The following is a 20,209-nucleotide window of genomic DNA, read 5'->3' as shown; positions in this document are numbered from 1 at the left end:
CAATGTGTGTTTCTGCTATGTTTTTTATTTTTTGTGTCCCCTTTTACTGTGTTTTTACCTTTTTGATTTTAGTGTAGGGACTCGAAAGAAATGAGGCAGCACGCCTATTCTATTAGTATGTGTGTCACTAATAAGCCAGACGCTGTGCACTTCAGTTGTGTGACCAGTGCCTTATACAAGCCTTTTCTGTGTGCAAATTTAATACTAAGCGACCAGCCCCTCCATCAATAGTAGATCTGAGAGTGGTTGTTTCTTCAGTATTTTGCACCTTTGTTGTGTCAGATTTTATGCATGGGTTCCGCTGCATCCTGTAAATGGATTCTTTTTCTGACCTGTGGTGTTAAATATGGCTTCCTTTTTCTGCTATGTGTTTGGCCTAAAGTAACCGAACACAGTTGGCTTAGGGGGTCTAAGTTCATGCGAGCTTCCCAAATTTAACACCGTGTTCGGGCATTGTGATAAATACCATCAGGGCTAATGTTCTATTGTCTGCAGCATTAGTAAATGTGGCCATGGTATTTCAGGATTTTTTGGATGTCTCTTTCTCTTTTCTGAATCCGTATTTATAACGTTTTTATTCCCCTCCCTCCTTGTGTTAGTAAGTGCGGTCTGTCTGTTTCCTTTACTTTTAGGTCTTATTGATGTATGGATAAACCTTTTAGAACAACTTACGGCCGCTGTTTCCAATTGTCCTCGTCAGCATCAACCACCCACCTTGGATTTACTCTTTGAGTTATTGAGAGAAGTTGCCAAAGTGCCCGGTAAATGTATTACTACACTAAGATAACCCTTAGGTACAGGAATACAAATGGATAGTGTAGTAAGCAGCCATTCCTTTCTTTTTATGCTGCCAGTAGAAGCAATAAATGGTCTAGGAAAATACTGAACATAATTGTTATAGGCTAGCATTGCGTCTCTAGGCTATGGCCTTGGGCCACGACAACACATTCAGTATTTGGTGAGTATTTTACCTCCATATTTGTAATCCAAAACCAGGGGGGAACAATCAGAGGAAAAGTATAATAGAACCACGTCCCCACTTCTGTATTTATCACCGCTCCTGGGTTTGGCTTCCAGATACTGAGGTAAAATACTGTCCAAGTACTGAACGTGTGACCATTGGTGGTGGTGGTAGCTCAGTATTTTTTCCAAATCCCATTTCCGTTATTATTTTGGCAGCCGTGTGTGCATTTAGTCTAAAGGATATACAGCCCAGTGCAATCCGTTTTCAATTGTCAATGTATATTATTGGAAATTAGAACAGAGACAACATTATTATCATTTTTTAAATAACGATGTGAGAGGTATAAAAAAATAATCTAACTTTTAATGAGACCTTATGTTATACTTGGAAATGTTTTTACCTTATACATCCCACAGTCAGTGCTCTTTACAGTGTAGTTGCTCTTGCTCACTGAGTCCCTTTGTCTTGCAGGTCCTGGCTTTGCCATTTATGCAGTTGTGCACCTGCTGTTACCTGTCATGTCCATGTGGCTGGCTCGCAGTCAGGGTGATCACATCTATTGGGACGCCGCTTCTGCCAACTTCAAACATGCGATTGGCTTGTCTTGTGAACTAGTGGTTGAGCACATTCAAAGCTTCATAAATTCGGGTACATTATTTTCTCATAAGAAAATCTGTCTCCATGTTACCATGACTTTACTGCAGGGACGGACATACCACTGGTGCAACCTGTGCGGCTTCACATGGGCCAAAATGGTCAGGCGACCACTGATACCTCCAAGGCAGCTCCAAATGAGCTCTTTAGCTGCAAAGGTCCCATTTAATTAATTATTTGTGCTTTGCTGATATAGCTCTCTTATATTCTGCAGCACTTTACATACATTACCGCTGTCTCCATTGGGGCTCTCGATCTACATTCTCCATCACTGTGTCTGTATCCACATGGAGAACATACCAACACTTAACAGATGTTGTCCTTGGTGGGATTTAAACCCAAAACCCAAACCCTGCAATGCTAACCACTGAGCCACCGTGCTGTCCATATATTGTTCTTGCCCTCTTCTGTCTGTGTCCAACAGTGCTTTGTAGACTTTAGTTTTCTGCATGCTTCTGTTTCAGCCTTGCAGAAAAACAAATATAGTAATACCTGTTAAACCCTAGGGACCCCCTTCTTTTCACAAATTCTTGTCAATTGTTTTGTGGCTTAAACCATCTATTATTTCACATTTAAAAATGATAAAAAAAACTTTATTTCCACTACCGTTCTGGAGAACATCTGCCTAATGCAACCACGTCTGCTTACCTTCTCTGTCCACCAACCGACCATCATGGTTTCCCAAGCTGAAGCCTGTACCAGTCATTGCTGAACTAAGCATGGGAATATAAGAGCTATTATTAAGACTTAAATTACTGTAATATTAAATATTTATCCACAATTAGGACTATATAAAATGTAATCAATAAAATCTAACATAACTTTTAAGAACACATCATCAAAGACTTGACTCAAGTCGGGCATCCAAATTAATAAAAGCCCACACAGCCTGAGAGCTGTGTGTTACCTCCCTTCATTAAAGCAATGCAATGGCCAGGAATTGACGAAACAAGGTGGGTGGGACTGGAAATCTTCAAAATTTCTGTGAGAATGACACTAGTGATACGATACGACACAAAGAGCCGGCTCCCTGCTGTGAACGATGGGAGCCGGCACCCCAGTGAGAGCCACTAAAATCCCTGAATGGCTCTCACTGGGCGTAAAATCCCAGTGTTCAGCAGACGTAACAACACCCACCCGAACAAAACTCCGCCCACTCAACAATTTAATTGGTTCCTAGAAAGTGGGCGGGGTTTATGTGGTAGGTGGATGGTATTTTGGACACCTGAACACGTATGCAATAGGGATCCATTTAGGATCCAAAAAGAGACGGCTCTTTTTTGGTGAGCGGAGCTGTGAGAGCGGATCACCAAAAAGAACCGAACTGCCCATCACTAAATGACACTGCAAATAGCGCGCCTTGGTTTAAATAGAATTCTGATCCCGCCTTTCTGTGGCTTCCACCAATCATTTTGATCCCTAAATAGCGGGAAAATACATTTCCAGGTCTGTATATTTTGCCCAGCAACCTGGTCAGCTTGGTCATGATGTCCTCATTAACCCTTGTATAACTCAGACAGAAAACAGTAGTTGGCAAATAATCTTCGCTGATCAGTAACAACTATAGTCCTATATTCCCATGAGCCCCCTTAATCCTGCCGACCGGGGGCTTCACATTCTTGGTCTCATACTGCAGACTACCGTATGGGGGAAGTGTAATACTGCAGCCCCTTTCCTTATATCCATAAAGGATTGTTGTCCTGGACACATATCCAATTCTTTATACACTTTCAACATAATTGAAGTATGAGACACAAGATCGAAGAGCGGAGTGTTTGCTGGTATATTTGTATTGGATGTTGTATATAAAGTTCATATTTCATCTTTTCTTTTACTTTCTGTATCATTAAGGGTTACTTTTGCTGATTATCATGGAATTGCATTATCAGTAATTCAATAATATAATTCTGATTTCAAAAAGCTTCCATTATGAGCTACAATTATAAAAACAGCAACAGGGTAATCCAATTCTCAGTACCTGTATTTTGTCCATGGAGCTCGCTGCTTGGCTAGAAGCACATTACGGGGTACAGGATTCTGATGTTTGTTTTTCAACTGGAAATTTAAGAACCTCTGATGCTCAACGCTACCACAGAAATGGTCATCATTTACGGGTGCTTTTCACAAAATTAGAATATCATCAAAAAGTGAATTTATTTCAGTTCTTTAATACAAAAAGTGAAACTCATATATTACACAGAGTCATTACAAACAGAGTAATCTATTTCAAGTGTTTATTTCTGTTAATGTTGATGATTATGGCTTACAGCCAATGAAAACCCAAAAGTCATTATCTCAGTAAATTAGAATAATTAACAAAAAACACCTGCAAAGGCTTCATAAGCGTTTAAAAAGGTCCTATAGTCTGTTTCAGTAGTCTCCACAATCATGGGGAAGACTGCTGACTTGACAGATGTCCAGAAGGCAGTCATTGACACACTCCACAAGGAGGGTAAGCCACAAAAGGTCATTGCTAAAGAAGCTGGCTGTTCAGAGTGTTGTATCCAAGCATATTAATGGAAGATTGAGTGGAAGGAAAAAGTTGCACAAGCAAGCAAGATAACCGCAGCCATGAAAGGATTGCTAAGATCAGGCCATTCAAAAATTTTGGGGAGATTCACAAGGAGTGGACTGCTGCTGGTGTCATTGATTCAAGAGCCACCACACACAGACCTATCCAGGGCATGGGCTACTAGTGTCACATTCCTTGTGTCAAATCACTCATGACCAATAGACAAAGCCAGAAACTTCTTACCTGGGCCAAGGAGAAAAAGAACTGGACTGTTGCTCAGTGGTCCAAAGTGTTGTTTTCAGATGAAAGTAAATTTTACATTTCATTTGGAAATGAAGGTCCCAGAGTCTGGAGGAAGAGTGGTGAGTCCACAATCCAAGCTGCTTGAGGTCTAGTGTGAAGTTTCCACAATCAGTGATGGTTTGGGGAGCCATGACATCTGCTGGTGTAGGTCCACTGTATCATCAAGACCAAAGACGGCGCAGCCGTCTACCAGGAAATTTTAGAGGACTTCATGCTTCATGAACTCTGCCAACAAGCTTTTTGGAGATGGAAATTTCATTCTCCAGGAGGACTTGGCACCTGTCCACACTGCCTAAAGTACCAATACCTGGTTTAAAAACAAAACAATGGTATTACTGTGCTTGATTGGCCAGAAAACTTGTCTGACTTTAACCCCGCAGAGAATCTATGGGGTATTGTCAAGAGGAAGATGAGAGACACCAGACCCAACAATGCAGATGAGCTGAAGGCTGCTATCAAAGCAACCTGGGCTTCCATAACACCTCAGCAGTGCCATAGGCTGATCGCCTCCATGCCATGCCGCATTGATACAGAAATTGATGCAAAAGGAGCCCCGACCAAGTCATCTCCTATCTCAGTAATATGAAAATCTGCCTTGAACACAGATTTTAGTTATGAGTTGATAATGAATTATCAGTCCAGGAGAAGAAAGCAGATTTCTTTGAAGAGACATATTACAACGTTGCTTATTTTCATGTGTACTATTGATTTGGGAAATAAAAATTAAAACAAAGCCTATTTTATGCTTTAATCCCAACCGTTGAAATCACAAATTATCCCAAAATGCCAATTCTATTTTTAAGAGGTGTCAACCAAATTAACCAGCAGATTATACAACATAGACCTATGTAATACAATTGTGTGTTACAATACCAGCCCAAGTGTGCACTGCATATGGTACCAGCTACAGAGTGTGCACGATTATACAAGGCAGTCTCCGTGCCCCAACTTTACCACTAATTAACATGTTTCTGATCTACAAGGTTTAATTTTTGGTTCTTTTCCTGCAGACATAGGATATGAAAATATGATTAACACAATGCTAAAAGAATTATTCAAGCTGCTTGAGACATGTGTGGCTGAACCCACCGAAACCATCTCTCGAGTGGGCTGTTCCTGTATCAGGTAGGGATTCGTGGATAGATCGGATATGGGAATCCTTGGTTTTTCTGTTTTCTAATCTGATCCTGTCATCTTTTTGATTTCTTTTTTAGATATGTGTTGGTAACTGCAGGACCAGTCTTTACAGAGGAGATGTGGAGATTGGCTTGCTGTGCCTTGCAGGATGCGTTTTCTGCTACGTTAGAACCAATGAAGGTAAGACATAAGGGATGTTATAACCAAATGACACTAGTCACGCTATTGGAAATATATAACAAAGTTTCTATCATCTCTCAGAATCTATTAGGCTATTTCCACAGTGGGTCAGAAAGTTTTTCTGGAGACGCCTGTGAAGTGAAGGTGGCAGCACCTTCTTTATCCCCAAATGCAGAAGCTGAATACTGGAGAATCCGGGCCATGACGCAACAGGTAAAAAAAAACCAAACAATCCCACATAAAATTGAGATATACTGTTACTTTTTAGTCTTACTACCTACAAGTAGTGACCCTACAGGTCCAGCAGCCAGGCCAGATCTGTGATCGCTGGCTACCTGACAGCATCTGCTGCTCCTTTGATAGCTGAGCTGGTGCAGTGTGTGCATCAATGATGTTGTCGCATCAGCCCAGCTAATCCAAAGATGACAGTAGGTAAGTGATGATTTGCAGAGCGGTTATCCAGCAGTCCAGGACTACTGACCAGGGTCCTGCAAATCGATTCTCCCATCTCTACCTATTACATAATGTATTTCACTGCCACTCGCCATGTTCACTGGCTACTGGCCAAAAACTGAAAGATATATTTATGCCAGAAGTCAGTGTGCTTAACCGGGAATGAAAATTTAATAAAGTCTTTGGCCTAAATTTGATGTAGATGAGATGATTCATTTCACGCGCTGCTCTCGGTCTCTTGATGGATGCATAATAGATTTGTGATTACACCAGAATATCATGGAAATGAACAGATGTGGGCAGCCATAATTCAATTCTGCAGCAAAGATGGAGTGGCTTAATGCAAAATATTTTTATTTCCATTTCCTACTACGTCAGATTGACTACTTAAGGGGAATTTGTCATCAGGTTTTTGCTATGTAAACTGAGAGTCCTATGTTGCAAGGACAGAGACCTTGATTCCAGCATTGTGCCATTTACTCGGTGCAGCAGTTTTGATAGAATCACAGCTTTGTCTGCAGCTAATTTACCAGTTCTTTGAACGCTGGCTAAATTCATACACAGCTTAGCAGAGTTTTTTGCCCCACCTCCACCCACTTTGACTCAAATGGTGAAAAAATGCCAAATACCATACATTTTTTGCACACCTTGATGTTACGCTAAAATATTTGTGACTTTTTAATGCTTTGTAAATACCAGAAATGAAAAAACCTTGATGAATCACCTTCAATATATTGAGAGAATGCGGCTAATCACTGGTGGGGTCATGGTTGGACTAGAAGGCACGAGATATCTAGTCTTGTAGTGTTAGGGTACCGTTACACCTAGCGATGCACCAGCGATCCCAACCAGCGATATGACGCGGTCAGGATCGCTGGTGCATCGCTAGGTGGTCGCTAGTGAGCTGCCAAACAGGCAGATCTCACCAGCGAAATCGCTGGGGACGGGGATCGCAACTTACCTGTCAGACGCGGCGATCCTGCGTCCTCCCACCCGACTCCACGCGCCGCTTGTAGGCGCCACAGTTAGAGCCGCAGGAAGTGACCGACGAGGAATGGTCCAGGAGCTTCTCGCGCGATCAGCGATAACCAGCGGGGGAGCCGGTCGGAGGTAAGTATCACATGCAGCGATATCGCTAGCAATATCGCTATAACGTCACAAAATCGGTGACTTTACAGCGATATTGCTAGCGATATCGCAGTGTGTAACGGGGGCTTTAATCTCCTGCTGATTGAAATACTGATTTTATTAAAATTGCAACACACAGCACAGTAAGTGACATATCACTGGAATCGGCGTCTCTGTCCCTACATTTTACTGCTATCAGAGTACATTTCAAAATCCTGCTGACAGATTCCCTTTACTGTACATGGTTTGATAGAATTCTTTTCCTTAGTTGGTAGCATTCAGATTTGAAATATCCAGGATTTTTACTAAAACTTTTCTACCATATGTTCAAGCAGCACATTAAGGTCATTGTCATTGACAGGTGTTCATGCTAGATGCCCAGTGCTCACCAAAAACCCCAAACAATAAGGAGGGCTTTGAACATGCCCAGTCCTGTGTGCTTATAATTGAGCTGCCTCCAGATGAAAAACCCAATGGACACACGCAGAAAAGGTAAGGCTGTTGTGGTAGATCGACTCACTCGGCTGTACACAGAGGTAGACATGGGAACACTGTCTCTATAAGAATGTCCTTGGTTTATTAGCTGCGGCATAAACCAAGATGAAGCACAAAGTAAACACGGCCCTCTGGGCAAAATAAAATGGTAGCACTAAGCACAGTCCTTGTATTAGCAGGGATCAGCCCACTCCGGGTTAGCAAGGCCCACGGTTCAGGTGTCAACAAGCTACAAACCTTTCTCTGAAGTGTTCCTTTCCAGACACTGAACACTGCTGCCTTTGGAGGCCAGCTACTTAAGCCCCAGACTACACCCTGGGGTGGAGATAAGGTGGACATCCTCCCACCCACACTATGGATGTCCACATAAAACTCAGCCCATTACATAAATTAGCTTTTAACCCCTCACCGCACTTTGTGTGCTGGAGGAAAATCTCTGAGCTTTATATCACTGACGCCCTTAAGCGCAGTGAAACATACCTCCCGTCCAGAACTTTCCAGTGACTTTGTGTAAAAGATGGGCAGGTTAAAATGGAAACCGATCAGAAGGAATCACAGGAGATCTGGTATAGCAAGTGTTGCCATATTTTTGCACTATTGTTCATTTTTCACCTAATACTTGCTAAAAGAGATATAATCTTGCATAGCAATTATTCAGGATGCCATATATGTTAATTTGACCATAATTTGTATGTCACCAGTCGCCACAATATCTAGAAAAGCCATTAGGCTGACATATTTGAAAAGCCTTCACGTTTGTGTAATCAAGCACTGATATATTTAAAATGTTATTCTCATGTTCTTCTACTTGTAAAATTTGAAAGTGCTTGTAAAAATAAGCAATTTTACAATTTCCTTCTTATTAAAAATCCCATCCGTCCTGATGAATGTAGGAATTTTTAATGTTCCTTTTTACTGCTTATTGCCTAGAGTACCGGCCACTACTGAAGTTTAGCAGTGGTGGCTGATCAGGAGCATGACTTACAAGCTCTTTCCAGTAGATATTGTAAATACTGCTCTGGTCTAGCTGGCTTTAGTACCTGTGAACGCTTCCAATGCTGCTATACGAGACAACTTTGCTGATGAACAGGCTATATCATGAAATAGAGGGTGCAGATCCAAACAAATATTTTTATTTTTATTTTTAATTTATAGTCTCACTTGCATGTATATTGGCTTATAAAATTTAGGTGATAAGTTCAACCAGATTACTTTTTCTCTTTCATACAGGGGAAAAAGAACATGTCCCTAGATAACCTAAGTGGGAGACTTGTAATGATAGACAGCCCTGCTCTCAGTCCTTATCTCTGAAGCTACTGTGTAGAGTACTTCAGAGCTGAGTGTGATTCCAAACACTTCCAGCTTTCATCTTATGGCTGTCAGTGTGGAGGAGGTGGACTAAAGCAGATCTGACAGTATTGTAAAGTAGACGTGCAGTTGCAAATGTGTTTGTATTGACTCAAATCAGCTCTACTCCCCCTTCTTCCACATTGACAGCTGTGAGTTGAAAAATGAAAGTGTTTGTAATCACTCTCAACTAGGTGCAAAAGCGAAGGCTGAGACCAGGGCTTTCAGTCATTACACATCTTGCATGAGAAGGTATGTTCTGACCTTTTGGGGGCGTGTTTTTATTCTGCATGACGCCTCCTGCTTAGGATTGGTCAGCGTCATACAGGGGAAAAGTACATGCTTCCCCAAGAAGAAATAATGTAAACTTTACAAGCTAATATCTTTGCAACGGAGAGGAGATATTTAAAAATAAAAGCGTTTTTTTGATTCTGCTCTGCAGCCACAATTCCATGATGTGGCCACTTTAACATGTTAACATTGGTGAAAGATCCTGCTTACTGATTACTATAAGGTTACCTAAATGATAAAGTCCATGAAGGAGCTTCGCTGAACCTTTTTCTCCAGCTTCAAGGCACAACACGGTTACATTGGCTAGATAGGAGCAGCTACATATGTGTTACTATTTAAGCTACTTTGTATGTGCAAATGGCATATGTAGAACTCCAAAATATATTTAATTTTTAGTTTTATATATGTTAGTTGTTTAAATAGCTGGTTATTTTTACTGTCCAAACAGGTAGAAATATTTGGATGGCTTTTAGTTGCATTTGATCTGTTTGATTCTTGTTCATGAACTAAAAGGTAGATCATGGATCCTTTGGACATTCCTAAGACAAGTAGAACATTTGCACCACTTTTGCAACTTGACTTTTTTATGTTTGCAACCAGGAGGTCAATAGACTGATCCTTGCAGAGACGATTTATGAGTTTACCGACAACCTAACCAAACAGCCCTAGATAGTTAGTGTGTAATTTTGATAAATTCATAGGAATGAAAACTTGTTGTAAATTCTATTAAAATGCTTTAATTTGTATAGGCTTTTAATATCTTCAGCACTTTCACCTTTAAAGAGGACCTGTGACCCCATCAAAAGTGGCCGATTTCATTCTTCTTTTGTTCTTCTACTTCCCTGAATATTCTATTTGTGTATTTTACTTTTTTTTCCCAAATTATGAGCCTTTTTAGTCAGTGCTAATTTTTATGTTCTTTACCTTGGGGGTGTTTCTCATAGGGTAATAATAAAGATCAGCCTAAAGACATACTCCAGAGAATTCTGCGAGGACGCCCCCACTACCCTTAGAAAAGACTATTAAAATCCGCACTAAATAAAAAGGCTTGTATCTCTGGAACAGTATAGCTCATTTTCAAAAAGGAAAAAAGCGGAAAACTCTGGGAGGCAGTAAGAATAAAATAAAAGGAAAAACTAGTCAATTTTGACCTGGTGACAGGTCCTATTTTAAGCATGCTTTCTGAAAGGCAGTAGGGGGCTTAAACATTTCTAGATAGTAGTATTTATTTCTTTTAAGATATCGGTACTGGAAATGTGTAATTGACCCCTATTCTCAGACTCTCCTTACCCTGTATCCAGTCATGGCAGCTTAGCGTATAGATGGCGGCGGTCCTAATTATCTGCTGACCACAGCTGCTTCATGTGATCACTGTTGTCTTTTGTGACGTGAATTGGTGCAGCTCTTGCATGTACAGCTTCTAACTCTCTGCCTTTTTCTTTCCTGCCTATAACTAACGCTGTGCTACTAAACAGAAAGCTGGGGTAAGCTCTTTATGTTGCTTGGCACTATTGCATATTGAGGCTAACAAAAATGTCAGGTAGTGGTTACGTGGAAATTAATTTTTTGTGTAATGTTCATATTGTTAGCTAAAATATGAAAATAAGGAGGAACAATTACAGCTCTACAATTAATAACTGAACGTTGGCTTTGTGTTAAAGATTTAATGGGTTGTCCAATCATACAGATATTTTCAAAACCTTTCCTTGTGGCATAGAAAGCAATACTTCTCTGCACCTATCTCCCACCACTCACGTTCTAGTACCCACTGATGTTGGCTTCCCGGTCCCTCTTAATATTCAGGAAATGCTGCTCAGCCAATACCTGGCTGAGGCGGATCATTGCTATGGTCAGCGGTTGGCTGAGCGGCATTTCCCGCATGTTGAGACAGGATAGCCTAGTATAGACGAATGAGGCTCAGCGAGGGATCCATGAAGGTGAGATTTTTTTTTTCCCCCATCCACCAACTACCCCTTTAATATAACAAAGATTACTAAAGCCTCCATCTCTAATTAGTTTTTTACCGTTTTCCCATACTCCGTAGTCCAGGATTCTGTAACATTGGCAGGCTCTTACATTAAGGGCTGTGTTAGTAGTCCCTGGGCTCCTCTGGGTATTTCCCCATATGTCCGCATCTTGGAGTCCATATACCCTATTAGAGCACATCAATCATACAAAAGAACAAAGCTGATCTTTCTCAGCACTGTCATTAAAGATTGTCTAACGCATTTTTAAGGAAAACACTGTTTTCTGCATGATTGATTTCTAGAGTATCGGTGGCTCGGACGCCGACGCATCCCTATAGGACTAGCTGTAATGATCCGATATTCTAGCCACTGGTTTGAGTTGCCATACAGATAGCGACGGACCGTTCACTATGCTGGGTTTGTTTCCAGTATGGGATGTCCTAGTGAGGTAACCCTTTTTAACAATCGTGGGAAAAGATTTAGCATACTGTCTTTTGATTGATCTTGGGGTTAAACCATAAGGTAAATCTGTTGCGCTTCCAATTTTCCTAACTACAAATAGTATTGAAATGTAGTGGGAAACCATATATAATGTCTGCATTATTTAGTGCACATAATGCTAATGCACATTGAACTCTCCTAACTCCATTTCTCATTCTTTCTTAAAGTATTCCATTTAGGACAATTGTAGTCAGTTTGCTTTCTCATCAAGTTCTGCTGCAAAACCTGTATGACATTCTGTTGGAGGAATTCGTAAAATGCCCCACAATAACTGAAGATAAAGCTTCTCCTCCACCCGAAGCTAAAACGGTTGGATTTCTGAGATACATTTCAATGCAAAACCTGGCTGTTATTTTTGACCTCTTGTTGGACTCCTACAGAACGGCCAGGGAATTTGATGCACGTCCTGGCTTGAAATGCTTGCTCATGAAAGTTTCTGGCATTGGAGGAGCAGCAAATCTTTATCGCCAGTCGGCAATGAGCTTTAACATTTACTTTCAGGCTTTAATTTGTGCCTTGTTGACCAATCAAGACAACATAACTGCTGATGTTGTGAAGAAGATACTTTATGAAGAAGAGGAGCATAGTACAGATTCCTCCCAGCAGTGCTCATCAGAGGATGAAGACATATTCGAAGAAACTGCTCAAGTCAGCCCTCCAAGAGGGAAAGAAAAACGACAATGGCGGGCTCGAGTTCCATCGCTGAGTGTTCAGCCGGTCAGTAATGCCGATTGGGCTTGGTTGGTTAAAAGACTTCACAAGCTGTGCATGGAACTTTGTAATAACTACATTCAGATGCATCTAGACCTGGAGAATAATGAAGATCACCCAAGCATTAAGGGGGACCCTTTCTTCATTCTACCATCATTTCAGTCAGAAACCTCAACACCATCAACTGGAGGTCTCTCTGGAAAAGAAACCCCCTCTGAAGATGACCGATATCTGAATAAGGACCACCCTATTGATCTACCACCAAGAGGTTTTGCTGCATCAATGCCACAAAGTCCTAAGCTAGAGAAAAGAGATCAGGGCAGAAAGAAGGAATGGTGGGAGAATGCTGGCAACAAGATCTATACCATAGCTACCGATAAAACAATAGCGAAACTCATGACCGAATACAAAAAGAGAAAGCAGCAGCATAACCTGACGACGTTCGTTAAAGACACAAAATTGGACAAAAAGGTTGAAATGTTATCTTCCAGGGGGCAGGAGTCGCCTATGCCACAAAGGCCCCAACATCTGGTTGACCAGACTCAGATGAGACACTCTTTCAGTGCTGGCCCTGAGATATTGAGGCAGGAGAAGAGATCTCGCTCCGGATCCACTGTTAGTACGTTCAATATTTCAACACGGGATGCAGAAGCACAGATACAGGTAATCCATTTGTAAGAGCCATTTGCCAATTGGGAAATGCTGCAGTAAAGGGGTTTTCCAACCTTTGTCATTGATCACACATATCGGCTTATATACATGCCTCAACGCTAATATGACCAGCTGGAGAATACAGAAGAAGAGGTGCTAAATGCACAGCAGCAACAGGTTGCAATTTAACATTTTCCAGTATCGATAAAGTACTTTAGAGTTGAGCTTGAAGACATATTTTTCAGAATGAGAATTGGCTGATAATAAGCTGATAGCTGTTGGCCTGGCTGCTAAATCCATCAGCAATCGGCTCTTATCAGCTGGTCAAGCTGCTGATAATTAACTAAGTGACAAGGTAAGGCTGTCAGGCAGACAATAGATCACAATGAAAGGAGAAACGTTTTATTATGTACGAGCAATGTTCATGATGATGCCCTCAACTAAGGGCCCCGTTACACGCTTCAATGTCCCAGCGATCCCACCAACGATCCGACGTGGATGGGATCGCTGGGACAGAGTTAGCTGATCGCTGATGAGCTGTCACATAGGCAGACTCACCTGCGATCAGGACCAGCGAGCACGCTGGTATCCAGGGTACCCTGGATACCCGATTAGCACCAGTGAGGATGCTGGTATCCAGGGTAAACAGCGGGTATCTAAGCTCCGCGCAGCTTAGTTACCCGCTGTTTACTCCGGATACCAGCTCCCAACGTCTACTGTTTGGCGCTGGGAACTTGTTGACAGTTGGTCTCTCGGTGTCACACGCAGTGATGTGTGCTGCCCAGCGGGAGACCAATGATAGATTTATGGCCCAGACCATTAGGCAACGATTAACGATCAGCCAACTGATCGTTGCTACGTGTCACACGCAACAATGTGGTTTCGACATCGCTGCAACGTCACCAAACTGGTGACGTTGCAACAATATCGTTCACAATATCGCTGTGTGTAACGGGGCCTTAACACAGCTCCTAGATAAGGACAGTCTCTTTAATTTTTACACACATATGGGCACAGCTACCTTGCCAATTGTATTTTTCAACCTCGTTATATGCAAGTCACTCAAAGAGGTCTTCAAAAGTTGCCACCTCTATTGGATAGGTGGTAATCGTTACATTACTTAGACTCGCACTGATCGTCAGAATAGGTGACTTATGTCTTCCGTATAATGAAGTGGCTGCCATACCACACCAGTCAAAGTCTGTGGCATTTACTATGATGGCAAAATGCTGAGCTTGGCTATCATCTATCAAGTATTATCTCCACTCCTCCTGGCCGCAGTCTTTGTGGCCAGGGGAGAGCGGGGACCAATACCGATGTAATAATCATCACCTACAGTGGCCATGTAAAAGTTTGGCACCACTGGTCAAAATTACTTCTATTGTGCACAGTTCAGCAAGTTGAATATGAAATGATCTCTAAAATGGCAAAAATTAAAGATGGCACATTTCCCTTGTATTTTAGGCAAAGAATTTTTTTTTTTTTCATTTTTTACATTTTAAAAATTACAAGAAGGAAAATTGTCCAATGCAAAAGTTTGCATGGTTAGTACTTAGTAGCACTTAGTTTTTCAAGTTTCAAGTATCACAGTATGAACGCTTTTTGTAGCCAGACAAGAGTCTTTCAATTCTTGTTTGAGGTATTTTCATCCATTCTTCCTTGGAATATTCTTCCAGTTCTTTGAGCTTCCTGGGTCATCATGCATGCACTGCTATTTTGAGGTCTAGCCACAGATTTTCAATGATGATCAGATCAGGGGACTGTGAGGGCCTTTATTAAAACTTCAGCTTGCACCTTTTGAGGTAGTCTTTTGTGGATTTTGATGTGTGTTTAGGATCATTATCCACTTGTACAAGCCATCATCTTTTTAACATCAGCTTTTTACAGATGGTGTTATGTTTTTTTATTAAGAATTTGTTGAAATTTCATTGAATCCATTCTTCCCACTACCTGTGAAATGTTCCCCGTACTATTGGCTGTAACACAACCCCAAAGCATGATTGATCCACCCCCAGGCTTAATGGTGTGTGAGATGTTCTTTTTCTGAAATTCTGTGCCCTTTTTTCTCCACACATACCTTTCATCATTGTGACCAGAGAGTTCTATTTTAACCTTATCGGTGCACAGGACTTGTTTTCAAAATGCATCAGGTTTGTTTAGACGTTCTTTTGTATACTTCTGATGCAAATTTTATGGTGAGGACGCAGAAGAGGTTTTCTGCTAAAAAATCTTTCTCAGGATATTTTGTACTCACGCGGGGGTTCTGACTTGCCTCTTTAGCAATCCTGTGAGCAGTTCTCACTGAAATTTTGCTTGATTTTCCAGATTTTATCGTGACATCCACTGTTCCTGTTTACTGCCATTTCTTAATCACATTTCAAACTGAGGAAAGGGCAACTTGAAAACGCTTTGCAATCTTCTTATAGCCTGCTCCTGCTTTGGAGGCCTCCACCAATTTCAGAGTGCTAGGCAGTAGCTTAGAAGTACCCATAGTTGCTGATTTGTGGCACAAGTTTAGAGGAGGCTGGGTTTTTATAAAGCTGGGAAATTTGCATCACCTGGCCTTTCGTAACAATGATGGTGAAAAAGTCATAACTTTAATAGGCACACAAATCTCCAAGGGTGCCCTAACTTTTGCATTGGTCCATTATCCTTTTTGTAATTTTTAAAATGTAAAAATTACAATACTTTTCTTTTGCCTAAAATACAAAGGAAATGTGTCATCTTTAACTTTAGACCTTTTAGAGATCATTTCATCTTCAACTTTCTTAACTGTTAAAAATAGCAGTAATTTTGACCAGGGGTGCCCTAACTTTTACATGCCACTGTATACTGTTCATCTATATGTCAGTTGAAGGGTTTCCGTTTTCCTGTGCAGTACTTATATATGTATGCTTTTGTATTTTAGGCATGGACCAACATGGTGTTGACTATTCTAAATCAAATCCAAATCCTGCCAGACCCGATGTTTGCTGCTCTGCAACCGGCAGTGTTCCCGTGCATCAGCCAGCTGACCTGTCATGTAAATGACATACGTGTGCGCCAGGCAGTCAGGGAATGGTTGGGTAGGGTCGGGAGAATTTATGACATAATTTTATAAGTTCATTGTATGGTTGCGCTATCATTTTTACATATGAATTTGCTATTTCCAAATTTATTCTAATTAAGGTTTATTACATTTTGTAAGTAGAGTACATCATGGATATTTCCAGTTCTGGAATATTTTGCCTATCCTGCTATACATTTATAACTCTGTCTTGTCCATTTCTTAGAGTCTAATAATTGTTTAATTCTCTGTATGTATGTTACCATGTGTACTCCAGGACGCTACGATGCTGGTATGACTAACGCTAAACGTGACGCATAGGAACTAATGATGAGCGAACGCGCTGGGATAAGGTGTTATCCGAACATGCTCGGGTGCTAACAAAGTGACTTCAGCGTGCTCGAATTATATGTTTGAGCCCCCGCAGCTGCATGTCTGGTGGCTGTTAGACAGCTGCAACACATACAGGGATTGCCTACCAATCCGGAAAACCATACCTGTGTTGCAGCTGTCTAACAGCCGCGAGACAAGGAGCCGCGGGGCCTTGAAAATATTTTTCAAGCGTGCTGAAGATAGTTTGTTAGCACGCTCATCACTAATAGGAAATCATTAGCACTGGATCCACTGAGCCTGTCTACCTTTCCCAGTTGCACAAGAAGTCAAAACTCAGCTCTTAATTGCTGAAAGGTGCAGTGCCAAGCTGGCATTTGGCTAGTAAATTGGCTGCATTGAACCTGCTCCGATTAGCAGCTTTATATGCCGGTAGGACAATGTAGTTAGCTGTAGAAGAGGCCTCATAATACTCAATTAATGCAGCAGCTTATCTTTTTTTTTAAAGGGGCAATAAACTCTGGTCTGAGACTTTAGACCTCAAATGAGCAGAAGTAAGATTGTAAAGAATTTTCAGTTTCGGAAAAACCCTCTACCTGCAGTTTGTTTTACAAACAAAATCTGTTCATTCCGCACCCTCCCCAGGGTCTTATATCGTCTGCAGCGTTGATGTCATGTCGACAGCGCTGCAACCGATAACGGAGATCAATGGTTGATGGCATGAGCCGCTGAGCCCAGTGATAGGCTGTAGCTCTGTCAACATGTCGTCAGACCCGACAATAACGAGACACCAGGAGCAGCGAAGGAAACTCTGTGCTCGACCCAAGGAGGCTGAGTATAGCTAAGGTTGTTTTTTTTTTTGTTTGTTTTTTTTTTTACAAATTGCAGTCGGGGACAGGGGTTTTTTTCAGAACCAGAGAACCCTTTAAGTGCGTTTGGTCCCTAATTTTCCTGTCTCCCATGAATATCATCAGAAGAGCGCCTTTCAATTGTTTGCTTTTGTGCCTGCATACTGCGCACATACAGAAGGGATGGCTTTTTGCTGTGTTTTTCCTCGAGTTATTGTTGCAAGCACTGCAGTCAGATGGTAGCAGGCTGCCAGTAGAGAAAAACGAAACGCACTGCAAGCATGTGGTTTTTCTGTAGCTTTTTTTGTTAATGCATTTTTTACAAGTTTTTGTTGTTTTTTTTGTTTGTTTGTTTTTCTCAAAAAGATATCAGGTTGTGGGTACGTAGCTTTTATTTCAGAAATCTTTCTATAAGAAAACAAAAATGCCTAAAAAAGGTGGGTACAGAGAAAAACAAAGCAAACTAGTGACACAAATGTGTGTTTTACTTTCGGAACATAAAACCTCGCCACTTATAAACGGTCAGTGAATTGCATACGTTTTGAGACCAACTTGATTTCTGCATTTTCTCTGTAGTAAGCCTGGCAGGCAGTGGCTGGAGGCAGACATCTCGCAGTATTGGGCCTCATTCAGACTCAGCGGCTTTTCTGTTATGCAATAAATGGACCCATTTTCATCAGTGCTTGGTCCGAGTGTCCGTTTTTATCATCAGAGTTTCATCAGTTGTTTTTGGCATGCCAGAAGGTTTCTCAAACGTCCCCTATTGAAAAAACATGAAAATCAGCTATCACATGGATGCGTCTAAGTGTTGTTCCCATTATTTTTCATGGATCCAAAGACTTGCATAGACTTGGATCAAAGCCAGCCTTGTCTCCGGTGAACAGCCCCATAGACTATAATGGGTGTGAGTGCCATCTGAATGAGCCCTAACTGTGGTCACCATATGCACATTCAACCTTGAAGATGAGGTAAGTATGGTAAAAACAGGTCTATGATGGAAGGTTGTATGCATTTCTACATGTACCTCCACAATCTGAAAATTGGATGATGAAGAATAAGGAAAGCTCCTCTATGAAATCGCCAAGTAAGAGTTGGGATGTTATAGCTAAACACTATCCTGTGTTATACGGCTTTCCTAAATACATAGGGGCCGATTAACAAAAGACAACCTCTCTTTATTTCATGTAACAACCAATTACAGCATGGCTTTCTTTTTTTTCACCAGCATAATACAAAATGAAAGCTGGTCGGTGATGGGGCCACATGGACATTTTCTTTTAGATAGTTTATTCTCTCGTCTTGGAATTTTTCAGGACATGCTATTCTACAGTGGATAGGAACATATATAATATGCTTCTCATAAATATATATATATATAATCTTCTATTGCTCATGTATAGACGATACATAGCTTATCTATTTTTTACATAACTGTAGCATCCTGTCCTGTCTCTTTTATAAAGTCCCAATTCTGGGGTATACCATTTTCTTAGAAATCTTCATTGTGCTCTTCATCTGTTACTCTTCCTAGAAGTGTATGTCACTAGTGTATCTAGGATCATAGCCCTATAAGGTGAAATGGTAATACTCTGAAGTTAATTTATTCGTATGTTTCAATGAGGAATAACCGAGTAATAATAAGAAAAAAAGACAGCTCCACTTTAATAGTTACCATCATATTATCACAATCAATTGCATTTCTAAACTACAGCCCTGAGAGGGAATGTGTCACCAGGTTTTTGTTACTCCATCTGAATGCAGCATGCTGTAGGGGCAGAGACTCTGATTACAGCAATGTAACACTTACTAGCCTCCTTGCTGTAGTTTTGGTAATATCAGAGTTTTCTCTGCTGCAGATCTAGCAGTTCTCTGAATGCTGAGCTCTGTGTAACTCCGCCCACACCACCAATTGGCAGCTTTCTGCCCATGCACAGTGTATACACAAAGCTACCAATCAGTGGTGTGAATGTGGTTGGAGATATGGCAGCCGGTTTACTAGCACTCTAGTGATAATCTCCTGCTCATAAAACAGTGATTTGATTAAAACTACAGCAGGCAACCTAGTGACATTTCGCTAATATCAGGGTCTCTACATTTTGCTACTCTAATATAAAATGGCACTGTAGCGCTTCTTAATTTTGGGTACCTTGGAGATCTGAGTCTCCTCATGCATGTTTTATTGTGCATACACCCTATAAGTCAAGATCTTCACTCCATTTATTACATGATCTGCCAAAAATTATACTTTGTAAGGCCACATTCAGACATCTGTGTTGTAGGTATGTGTTGTATCCATCTTTTTCACGATAGAACATAGTTGTGGAGATACTACGGTCTGTGGGTGCATTCCTCCACTAGACTGGCTGTCTTTAGAAAGTCCAGGGCTCATCCCACTGAACGCGGGTACTCCTTTCCCATGGCCAGAATACTTCTCGTACAACACAGGGGAGGTAACACAATGAGGTGACCCTTTATTGGTTTACTAACAGTCAATAAAATATAGTACAGTCCCTGCAAGTACATAAGATGGTGCGAATGACAGAGTCTCGCCTTCCACTTGCTCTTCGGGAATTAAAAGATCTATGACTTAGGGACATCCAGGGCCAACTACCCCAACCAGTAGCACCCTGCTTTAGGTGGGCACCCACAGAGAAGAACATGTTGCACTCAAGAACAAGGGAGTATTTGTGG

At 41.2% G+C, this 20,209-nt stretch overlaps 1 protein-coding gene across 3 annotated transcripts in view; it reads left to right on the top strand.

Moving 5' to 3' along the window:
- Positions 1–18,197, top strand: part of ARFGEF3 (ARFGEF family member 3) — a 157,074-nt gene extending 138,877 nt beyond the window's left edge. For all 3 annotated transcript variants that reach the window (XM_073575732.1, XM_073575731.1, XM_073575730.1), the window contains 8 exons: positions 633–761; positions 1,436–1,612; positions 5,444–5,558; positions 5,648–5,750; positions 5,832–5,963; positions 7,693–7,823; positions 12,100–13,306; positions 16,203–18,197. In XM_073575732.1, coding sequence (XP_073431833.1) covers positions 633–761; positions 1,436–1,612; positions 5,444–5,558; positions 5,648–5,750; positions 5,832–5,963; positions 7,693–7,823; positions 12,100–13,306; positions 16,203–16,394 — 2,186 coding nt within the window. In that variant the 3' untranslated portion in view covers positions 16,395–18,197. The remainder of the gene's footprint in view (positions 1–632; positions 762–1,435; positions 1,613–5,443; positions 5,559–5,647; positions 5,751–5,831; positions 5,964–7,692; positions 7,824–12,099; positions 13,307–16,202) is intronic.
- Positions 18,198–20,209: the final 2,012 nt, after the last annotated feature.

This window comes from Dendrobates tinctorius, unplaced genomic scaffold (assembly GCF_039654945.1).
Source record: "Dendrobates tinctorius isolate UK_male_01 unplaced genomic scaffold, ASM3965494v1 ptg000046l, whole genome shotgun sequence".
Classification (NCBI taxonomy): domain Eukaryota; kingdom Metazoa; phylum Chordata; class Amphibia; order Anura; family Dendrobatidae; genus Dendrobates; species Dendrobates tinctorius.
Note: the sequence above shows the minus strand (reverse complement) of the source record. Positions and strands in the feature narration are given on the sequence as shown.